This window comes from Typha angustifolia, chromosome 8, assembly GCF_048772165.1.
Source record: "Typha angustifolia cultivar Huaian chromosome 8, ASM4877216v1, whole genome shotgun sequence".
NCBI lineage: Eukaryota > Viridiplantae > Streptophyta > Magnoliopsida > Poales > Typhaceae > Typha > Typha angustifolia.
The window spans coordinates 16,927,493-16,939,006 of NC_133246.1; the positions used below are offsets into that span (position 1 = coordinate 16,927,493).

An 11,514-nucleotide genomic window follows, 5' to 3' on the forward strand; every position below is an offset into this window, starting at 1 on the left:
ATTGGGATTTTGTAACTGGATCTCTCATTTTTTCTTATAGTTTTCATTTAATTCCGTGACACTACTTTGACTAATTAATATTGACTAAATTACTCTCCACTATTCTCTCTCATTTTCTATATCTCTCCGCAATCTTTTTTGCCTACCTCTATTGTCACCGTCATCGTTCCTGCCACCACCTTTCCTCATCTTCTCCCCTCCCCCTCTTCCTCCTCCTCCTCTTTTTTTTTTCTTCTTTTTTGTGAAGAGAAAAATAAGATAAAGAAGACAATGGTAATTTAAGTATTTTATAAATTATTTTATATATTATAATTAAAATAAATTCTAATACCGTTTAAGTTAACTTACGACGTTAAATAAAAATTATAAAAAAAATATAGGTTAAGTTATAAAATCCTCAAATACGAAACGTGAATTGCAATAAACATAAAATATAAGATGTGATTTATAAAAATTCCTAAATATATAACTTTCATATAAGAATATTTTAGAGGAAAAATAGTGCATACTTCCTTCGTAAATGTATTCTTCTATATATATATATATATATATATATATATATATATATATATATATATATGCAAGAAGAAAATCTCGATCCAACTTATGGATTAAAAGGGGTGTATATATATATATATACTCTTTTATCATAATCTTTCATGTTATACATTGATCCAGTATCTCGCTAGATAGAGGAATAGTTATCCAACTGCAATTAATGTACTGTATTCGAATATCTACATAGTTACTTGCAGTAGGGTACAATGTGGAAAAGCTAGAGAAGACTACGTACCAATCTTTACTAGAGATTTTACCGTACCCACGTCAACATCCTTATGTCCTTAACTAATAGCTATTCACTGGATCGGAGATAAAGTAGAGAAATGGAACCGATATCTGTACATCTACGGTCTACTGCATGACTGCATCCTTTAGATGTCTTGAGTTATCCTCCAACAAAAATGAAAAAAATTATCCTCTAAGAAGGATGGTATCATTACTACTAGGGTTAGTCATCCATTTAAATTTTAACTTATAGTGTGTATATATATATACACACACACACACAAGTACCCATGCAAGTGGCTTGGTGTGAACATGCTCATATTCTTTTACCAAAACCACAGTCTATGGTTCTGATGCATCTTCATGGTGCATAGGAGACCATAACATAATAAAACCCCAAATCTTACGAGGATTTTGTTGCCTGCCAAGATATATATTATAGATATTCGTGTCATCCCTCTCTCTCTCTCTCTCTCTCTAACATGGAGAGAGAGAGAGAAAGAGAGAGAGAGCAGAAAACACTAGAGAAAAGCCATCTCTCCGTTAACCAAAACAGGAATGCAAACAAGAATCTAACTCCCATGCATCCTTCCTTCCTTGGTTAGAAAACAAAAACAGATCTCAGCTGTTTCATTTACTATATACTTCACAAATCACCACTCACCAGAGAGAGAAAAGAAGAAAAAGAAAAGGAGAGAAATGATACAAAGGGATGAATTGAAAACTAGCAATCTTTCCAAATAGGGAAATCACAGTCCACAGACACCACCATGCAAGGATAATTAATTACCTAGCTACTTATCCGCCATCTATCCACCTCTACTACATGAGAGTGCTGTTGATGATGCCATGCCAAGAAGAAGAAGAAGCAACTCCATCCCAGTAGTCTTTCCCTGGCTCCATACCCATGCTACCATCTCCACCAAGCTGCCATTGGAGACCCATCAAGCCCTTCTCCCCCCCACCATCCAAATCTTTGCAAGACCAACGGCTAGTTGCGACACTAGTGCCATCTACAGTAGTTGCACCACCCAAGTCTCCATTAAAGGGCAACACCACTTCCTCACCACCACCTTGGCCACCAAACCCATAGCATACATTCCCTACTCCACTTGGGTTAGTAACGTCAACAAACCCACTTCTCAAAATGTCAAGAAAACCAGGACTTGTGGGGAAATGGCTAGGGTTAGGGTTAGGGTTATTGTTTCCAAGAAAGAAGCTGTCATGTTCGCCGAGACCCAACTGGCCAAGTATGGGTTGGGTCCTGTCTAGCCTTGCAAAAGCCAGGGTCAGTTCATTAGGATCATAGCAAAGTTTTGGATTTTCTGATGAGTAGGTTGAGATGAGTTTGTCTTGTGGTAATCTCTTTGAGTTTGAGGAAGAGGTAGCGGAGGAGGAGGAGGAGGAGGAGGGCTTCTTCTTTCTACAGCCACCTCCAATTGGAACATTTCTTAGTGATCCACCTTTGGTCCAGTACCTCCTGCAGCCTTTGCAGAAGTACCTGGGCTGGGAGAGGCTGTAGTTGTTGTAGTAGCAGAACTTGGTGTTGGTGGAATCGCACCTGGGGCATTTGAGGGCTTGCTCTGGGTGGGGCCTCACCTTCTTCTCCTGCTGGCCTTGTGGCTTTTGCTCCTGTGTTGCCCTGGGACACCCAATTAGAACTTCTTCCAGTGGAAAACTATCCATAGCCTGTGAAAGATCTCAGCATCCACCGATGCAAATAAGATTAATACAAAGAAATATAGAGAATCGTTTCAATAAAACCAAAAAGAAATCAAGGAAATAAAACAACAAATAGATTTGGACTAGCGAATGGGAGATCGAAAGAGAAGCAAGGCTATTTAATAGCTGTCTGTAGTTTCGATCCGATAATGGTCAAGATACATAGCATATATAACATCAGTTCCCTCTAGCTTTTTACATAATTAAAGACACAAATATAATTCTGTAGATATTTCAAAATGAAAGGTTGATATAAAGACCAAAAAGTGACTGCAGATCTTCTGTAGATCAAGCTCCTCTTCTTCTGCTAAAACCCAAGAACCAAAGGAGATCCGTTACTTAGAATCGTTTCCTAGAATTAATCAGCTATGATCGCAACAGTTGTGAGAAGAGAAAAGGCATGCATTTTCCTTAATCCAATACCTTATGCACCACTTCTTCGAACATATACATCTATGTGTGTGTGTGTGTGTGTGTGTGTGTGTGTGTGTGTTGATAATTAAAAGCAAAAAAAAAAAAAGAGAGAAAGGCAAAATTCGTGAGCAATGATAACAACAAAACCAACAAAGAGTGAAGCTAGCCATCCTGGAAACAAGCCCTACTGTCACAAAATCACAGAAGAAGTCCATATATACAAGGAGAGAATCCATGGCATGGCATGGCATAGCATCGTCATATATATGATCTCACCTGGTGGTGTGCAATATTAGAGATCTCCATCCATGCATCAACAGAGCGATTCGATCGAAGGAGCGTCCGGTGCAAATTGAGGCGATCGAGAGGAAGAAGTGAGATCCCTCTACTTCACCTCACCTAAATAATAAAAAAAAAAGCGAGGACCCAGAGAGAGAAACTAGAGAGGATAAATGATTACTCCTCCGTACTAAACGATCGATGCGTTTGGCTTGCACGCAGAGAAAGCATGGAATTCGAGCGATCGCCGAGGTGGGCCCAGGCAACACCGCCACACAGTGTCCCCTCCAACCACGATTAATCGGCCACTTCTCGGCGAGTGAAATCTAACGATGGCTGTCGTGATCTATCCATCCTACGTGGTCCCCTCCCTAACAGCCGTCTGATCGATGATCGTCCTAATCATAAGCTCTATTAGTAAAACTCGGCGTAATCGTAAATTACTGATATGCCCTTCTAGATTTAATAGAATGGACATAAAAAACTAACAGTAGATTACTAATGTAACTAACCTTTTTGTCTTTATCGACGGTTTTCTTTTAGGAGCTATAGAAGAAGATGAGGAGCTCCATACTTTTCTTTTTCCCTGCTGACGTTTGACCAGTCAAAGTTTTAGGCTTGCCGGTTAAAGCAAAGGCTCGGCAGCTCGGTGGACAGACGAGCAGAGTCCTCTTTTGCTGTTCTTGCACCCCCACCATAAAGCACTCAATATCGCCCGTCCGATTAGATCTACCGCGCCCTCACCGTGGTCCATGCAATCACCTGCCCACTGATCGTCTTTTTGTGAATCTTAAAGCACTTGGGTGGGGTGGTGTGGTTGGGCGGGGGGTAGGTCGGGGGCCGAGGAGGAGATTATTTGGGGAGGAAGGAAGGAATACAGATGGCCCCCGGTGGGCCCCGCCGAAGGTCATTGTCCTTGGTCGGTGGAGGCTGTGGGCCCCGCGGCATGAGATGCCGGAGAGGGTACGTGGCACCTCAACGCCGCGAGTGGGGCGAGGGAATATTTTGTCCCCCGAGAAAAGAAATAAGAAAAAGGAGGGCTCGGAGTTTAGCACATCACCCCCCCCCCCCCCCCAATCTTTTACCTCTATTACATTCGAGTCCTCGGTTCTCTCTCTCTCTCTTTCTGTGTATATATATATATATATATATATTCAAAAAAAAAAAAAAGAAGGTTGGATGAATGATGAGTGGTAGCAACTAGCAAACGGTAGGGGAGGGGTACGTGGTGGCATGGTACTTGTGGTACTGGTGGTAATTTTTTGCACAAAGGCCCACCTAATTCTCTCACTAATTTGCCCTCCCTTGGAAGCAGTGGATCGCGAGAGCTGTGCCGTTCCGGGTGGACAGTGGCCGCGAGAGACTGCATGGCGTGCGCCGACGTCAGCGATGCTCCCAAAGCCAACGAAAACGATGTACGCTTTGGCTTTTGTCGGCTGACCGACCGGTATCTTCTTAGCGGTGGCAGAAAAATAACGGACGGTTTCTGTTCCGACGTTTCGGATGCCACGTACGTTAGTTGCAGACACTTCTTAACATTTTTTTTTAAAAAAAAATACTTTTTATGTCAAAAAAAATAAAAATAAATTTAAAGTGAAATTGTCATATATATATATATATATATATATATATATATAATATTTGAATCTATAAAATGTTTGTAAATTATTTTGAATATTTTTTTCTTATACACTGACAGAGCTAAGACTAGGACCAAGACCACCTCTTGGATTGGCCTTACTCTGTTCTAGAAATAAACATGGACCCATATGCCTCACCTAAAGTGCTAGACCAATAGTAAAGTGATTGTTGACAGAAACATTATATATATATATATATATAAAGAGAGAGAGAGAGAGAGAGAGAATCGTAGACATTTCACTGCATCGCTATGCTTCAATCTTAAGCTAGATTCATTTGCTACATGCTAGTTCTTTAGATTAAGTTGAGTTTATAATAACTGATTAAATAATCGGAAAGTTCATGAAACAAAGTTTCATGGCTACATAAGTTAGCTAGCCTTCTTCGTAGGGTCATTATTGATTAGCGTTTAGTAGGTAAGGTCGATCTTAATCAAGTGAATTAGAATTGAATAACTTACACCAAATCGAAATGAAATCCAGTAGATTTGGCACTTTCTGGCAACTAGATTTTGGCACTCAAATTAAGATTCATTAATAAAATCAAAGATTGGTGGCAGAATAATAATTGATTACAACAAGCTTCAGGCTCTAAAAGGACTGCGGACTAACAGATGTGGTCTTGGAAACAAAGAGATGATCCAAGAGAAAGAGACAATTAAATTCACACGCTTTTTGCTTGATCATAATAGCTACCCCCATAGCTAGCAGTGGACGTGAACCAATTCGCTTCCATTTATTTTTATTTGAGAGAAAGTCCGTATACATTTAAATTGTACAAGAGGACCTGATATATACGAATTGAGAGAGAAAATAACACAATGCTATTCGACATAAATTTCACATTTGACTACGACAATAGAACATCACTATGTCAAGTCCATGAGCACGTCAATTAAGATAATACGAAGCACAACCTCGAATAATTAGAATATCAAAGGGTCCAAAGTTAGCATACGACTCTACCATAATCTGGTAGTTGAAGACATACATATGCATGCAAAATTTTGAAAGATTACAGAAGTGAGATTCCCAAACTACAATAGAAATATAAACCCAAAATAATAATAATAATAATAATGTTGTAATTTAAATTAAAGAATCGACAGCACGTCGACTTGGAGCTGCAAATGTGATAAGAATATCTCAAACCACCTTCTCATAGCTTGACATCGACCTATATAGAAACTCATGCACCACGCCGACAATTGCATGTTGTCATGACAAGGCGTGCGGGTGGTTGGAGAGACAACCCTCATAGACCCACTCTCTACTAGTTGGATCCATGCTAACACAAGCAAAAGCCAAGCAAAACAAGTGACTAAGAGACCGGAGAGAAGGAGCAAACTACAATGGCAGCAAATAGAGGAGGCATGCAATAGTGGATGAGCATCTTTGGAAGCAATATAGCAGCTGAAAAAGAGAAGGGAGGCAGCAATGGCGGTGCAATTGTAGCAGCATGGTAGTGACGAAGTAAGATGGGCGTTAGAGAAGAAAAGGAGAAAGGGGAAAAATTGATAAGACGACGGAGACAAATGAAGATCAACAAAGAGGGAATTAAGAGCAATATTACAACATAGATTCGACATAGGTTGACGAAAACCCTAAAAAATATGATGATAAGATAACGATAACAAAGGAGGATACATAGACGAGAAAAAAGGAGAAGAGACAGAGTGGAGGGAAACCTCTTATGAGATATGGAAGGAGAGAGGGAGGGAAGTTGCTACTAGTGGTGAGGTAGGCCCACGAGATTTGTGTTGGCGGCCATCGCCCTATTTCTTCCACCCATTTGTAACCCAATGATTCAGGCCTGGTCGGCCCAATAATACATGATCAAAGAACATGGGCCATTGCCCTCTCTTAGATTTTTAAATTATGACACTATTTTTTCAGTTAAGACCCTGCATTGTTTAAAATTATATACTGAATAATGTGCTCCCAATAACTTTTTTTTTCTACATGACAGGAGTAATTCGCAAAATGGGCTGGAAGATGTGAATATTAATTAAGCCAAAAATGATAAATAAGGGGATATTTAAATTCCTACTTTTTTTAAAAAAAAGTTACCTATATACGAAAATGAATCCCAGCAAGGTTTTTAAGTCTTATATCAACCTTTGAAAATTCTTGTTTAAAGATGCGAATATGTAAATAAAAATTTGGTCGAGGTCGGCAATGACAATCAAAGATCGCCTTCAATTAATTCATAACAAGCGAGACGTTTGTATTAAATCACGTCATATGATTATAGTATTCATAGAGAGGGAGAAAAAGTCCAAATTAGCTAATTAATAACTCACAAGGTACACTACTACACTCCATGGAAGCTCTCAATTCTTAGCCAAGTGGGCTTATTACCTTCTACTCTTCTTTCTAGGCAATCTTTTGGGCTTCATCGTTTCCGCGTCCCCATTTACATTACGCCACCTAATAAACTAATTATTTAAAAGGACGCCATTCAACGTCTTTGAACGCACGAGCCAATATTGTGCGTCCGATCAGAGGCACTACTCATCTCAACCGTTAATAGCATCAGCACGACGACTTTGACTTCCCCGGAGAAGCCTTCCTCCCCTCTTGCTTGGTGCTTTCTGGGAAGATAAGTAGATGTTATGAGAGTAAACAGTCGGATAAATACCTCCTCTTATTCTCCTTTTCTCTCTATTCTCACCCCTCTCTCTCTCTCGCTCTCTCTCTCTCTCTCTCTCTCTCTCTCTCTCTCTCTCTCTCCGTTCTACAAGCCATTAATTTATCCATTTATTGTTCGAGAAAATGGATGGAGCTCCGGTTGCCGAATTCCAGCCAATTTCGACGCATGGAGGCCGATATCTGCAGTACAACATATTCGGCAATCTGTTTGAGATCACCGCGAAGTACCAGCCTCCGATCATGCCGATAGGGAGGGGAGCTTATGGAATAGTGTGGTAATTTTATCTAATCCTATATTTTATTTTACTTCTTCTTGTCAAGATTTGGGAAGAAGATTTTGTTCTTGATCCAATTTGGGGGATTTGGAGTTTTGGCAGTTGTTTGATTGATTTCAATGTATAGTTCGGTGATGAACTCGGAGACGAGAGAGATGGTTGCGATCAAGAAGATTGCTAATGCTTTCGATAACCACATGGATGCGAAACGGACGCTTCGGGAGATCAAGCTTCTTAGGCATTTGGATCATGAAAACGTAAGCGAGCTTCTTTTATGCTTGATGTCTAGATTTTGCAGTTAAGAATTAGTAACCGCTGACTTAGATTGCTTGATCAAACTAACTAATATGCGACAAGAGACAAAACATATAGAACTTGAGATCTATCTTATCATCATGGGTTTTAGTAATTTCGACAAAATTTCCCTAATTTTGTTTAACATTCTTCCTCTCTTAGAAGAGGAATCCGCTGCTATTTTTTTAAGAGAAAGCCCATAAAGACTAATAATTCAAATAGCTTTAAGTATATGATTATAACTTGGTACACTAGAGAAGAAAAAGGGAGGAAAGACAACAACCCTGGATACGAGCTTCTTGACTAAATACATATCGAATAATAAAGAAGCATAGTATCAAATAAATATCAATAGAAACGAGAACTCATGTAAATAAACGAATGGAGAAGAAATGGTGATGATCCTAGAAATAAGCTTTCCTTTTAGCCATCAACGGCAATACCACATAGAAGCACAATAAGAGGCTTGAAAGAAGAAAGCGAGCGAAAGAGAGACATTGTTCTGAGGCTCCGTCAAGACCACAGAAGACCCGATGTAATAAACCTGCAACACCCTGAATCACTGCAGTAGAATCCAAGGAAAGAGAACAAAGAGAGATAGGAGAGAAGGCTGATGATCTATTGCGAAGCCTAGAACAATACAAAGGAAGATAAAACACACAACTGACAAACACCTAACCACTAAGAGAAAAGCGAGGCATTACAACAAACAATGAACACAATCTTCACCAGATTATAGGACTAAAGGTGCAAAAACCAGAGAAGGGCGGTGACTATCCAAGGCAACAACAACAAGAAAACAAGAGGGGCCTGCCGAGGGACCACCACCCACAAAAAGCCCATGTCATAATGGGAAACCGGAGGGGGCAACGAAGGGTGGCACAAGGCAACAGTCTGCCACTATCTTGATGCCTGTTGATCGAAGTAATATGAAAAGTTGCTCTAAGTTTAAGCAATCCACTATGGCATTATGCTTGGCAGCATTAGACATCAAAGTGAAATGTTCAAAACCATGAGATTAGGGTGATTATTAAAGCCTGCATTTAAGTTAAGATGTCAACATTAGCTATAAATAGTTAAAATTATCAATCATCTCATCTTGTTTTAGTATTAATTTACAATGATCATATTGTAGATCTGTCCATAACTGAAATTATGATTACCCTGTACACCTGCTGAAATTGGCAGAACTGTTTGTAGGAAAACTGAAAAATCCTAATTTGAGTGATTTCTATATTACGTGTATCACTACTCTACGATACTTATCTTGGTTAGATGGTGTTATATGGACAGATCATCGGAATTAGAGATGTAATACCCCCGGCTATCCCACAAGCATTTAATGATGTCTACATTGCAACTGAGCTCATGGACACTGATCTTCATAATATAATCCGATCCAATCAAGAGTTATCAGAGGAGCATTGTCAGGTAGTAATTCTTCTATATTATACTTATAACTCTTATCTGTCACAGAATTTAGAACTTACAATTGCTTTTTGCTGGCCAACTATGCAGTATTTCCTGTACCAGATCCTCCGTGGGTTAAAATACATACACTCTGCCAAAGTAATCCATCGCGATTTGAAGCCGAGCAATCTCCTTCTGAATGCAAATTGTGATCTAAAAATATGTGACTTTGGTCTGGCGCGTCCGACATCGGAGAATGAAATTATGACGGAGTATGTTGTCACCAGATGGTATAGGGCACCAGAATTGCTCCTTAACTCCACGGACTACACTGCTGCTATTGATTTATGGTCTGTTGGATGTATCTTCATGGAGCTAATAAATAGACAACCTTTGTTTCCTGGAAGGGACCATATGCATCAGATGCGTTTAATTACAGAGGTTAGATGAATTCAGTATTTTGATCAGCTTTCTTGCCTTTCACAAAATTACAGACCTGATGCTTATAGTGAGCTTTTCTTGATAATTTAGCGTATAGGCACACCAACTGAAGGAGATCTGGGATTTATCCAAAACGAAGATGCCAGAAGGTACATGAGGCATCTGCCTCAGTTTCCTCGTCAGCCTTTCGCTGCTTTGTTTCCACACATCAATCCAGCTGCTATTGACCTAGTGGAGAGAATGTTGACATTTAATCCTTTCCAAAGAATTACAGGTAACCTCGGTTTTCTACATTGCAAACCTACAAATTTGTGTTTTTGTCATCTATTTCGTAGTAGCATCAGTGGTTTTATTGCCTTCATTCCCTTCGAGAGATTCCTTTTGGTATAATGTATCAGCTTACATGTTCTTTATTTACCAAACTCTCGATAATTATTAAGCTGCGTATTGCAAATTGCAGTTGAAGAAGCTCTTGCTCACCCATACCTTGAAAGATTGCATGACATTGCTGACGAACCTATTTGTATGGAGCCATTCTCCTTTGACTTCGAGCAACAAGCCCTTACTGAAGATCAAATGAAGGAGTTGATATACAAGGAATCTATAGCATTCAATCCGGAATACGGCCAATAAACTATTAGCGGCGGTCATTTATTAGAAATACTTTTCATGATTTCTAAGTCAATTCCCCTGTAAATATGAGTAAGCTTGATGATATGGTTCTATTATGTCACAAAGAATCCATTTATTTGTTCTGATTGCATCATTGGATGTGAATGTTGATGTACTCGTAACTAAATAGACCTGAGTGTATGTATATGAATATGTGATTGATTGATTTATGTTTTTCCTCAACATGTGAAATTCTCAATTCAGAGAGGTTTTTAATTCTATATCAATAAAATTATAGCATTGAACCTTCCTGTTGGATGAAATAAAACTTTTGAGGAATGATTCAATACAAAAATTATTTACAGGGTATATTAGACAATTACATAATGTGACTTAATTAATCGATAAAAATATCCTAGAATTTAAGTATTTTGTTTTTTGTATCCCTTATAGAAATTGAGAAATTTATACATGAGTTTTCAATAGTTAAAATTCAATTCAAATTTTAAAATTAAATTATTTTAGTTGGAAAATTTTAGTTTAATAGGAGAAGAAATCTGTCTTAATTAAACTAAAATTTGACTATGATCATATCCCTAACAATGTTACAATAAATAAAAGAGAAAAGTTTAAATAGGAGAACAAATACTCAACGTATTAGTAAACATAAAATTATAAATAATAAAATTAGCGAGCGTAAACTAACCCCTTTATTTTTTGAATCATTTATCCTTTATCAACTAGAAAGGTGATCGATATACTTGAGATTATTTTAACTGGTATAGTTGTTCTTATTGAATCATTTAAATGTTTCAAAAGTATTATAACCGCAAGCTGTGCTTATTTTCTTAGAAGAGAAATATAAAAAATTGTACCTTAATTATGCACATTATTGATTTATTCTCTCTAAAACCACTTCTTATATTTCAAGAGTATTACAACTAAAAGTGGTGTTTATTTTCTTAAAAGAAAAGACAAAGTTGATTGCC

The 11,514-nt window shown here is 38.4% G+C and overlaps 2 protein-coding genes across 3 annotated transcripts; one reads left to right on the forward strand and one right to left on the reverse strand.

The window, feature by feature from the left end:
* Positions 1–1,316: 1,316 nt before the first annotated feature.
* Positions 1,317–3,504, reverse strand: LOC140765319 (dof zinc finger protein DOF5.3-like). The gene is made up of 2 exons (XM_073104345.1): positions 3,199–3,504; positions 1,317–2,475 (listed from the first exon to the last, which is right to left on the reverse strand). The coding sequence occupies exons 1-2, from the start codon at positions 3,226–3,228 to the stop codon at positions 1,609–1,611; spliced, it is 897 nt and encodes a 298-aa protein (XP_072960446.1). The 5' UTR covers positions 3,229–3,504; the 3' UTR covers positions 1,317–1,608.
* Positions 3,505–7,510: 4,006 nt separating this feature from the next.
* LOC140764956 (mitogen-activated protein kinase 5) lies at positions 7,511–10,768 on the forward strand. 2 transcript variants are annotated; one of them, XM_073103833.1, is made up of 6 exons: positions 7,511–7,768; positions 7,896–8,025; positions 9,356–9,493; positions 9,581–9,913; positions 10,004–10,187; positions 10,374–10,768. In XM_073103833.1, the coding sequence occupies exons 1-6, from the start codon at positions 7,617–7,619 to the stop codon at positions 10,544–10,546; spliced, it is 1,110 nt and encodes a 369-aa protein (XP_072959934.1). In that variant the 5' UTR covers positions 7,511–7,616; the 3' UTR covers positions 10,547–10,768. The 2 variants fall into 2 exon arrangements, with proteins under 2 accessions (XP_072959934.1, XP_072959935.1); XM_073103834.1 differs by having other exon boundaries at positions 7,639–7,768; positions 7,871–8,025.
* Positions 10,769–11,514: the final 746 nt, after the last annotated feature.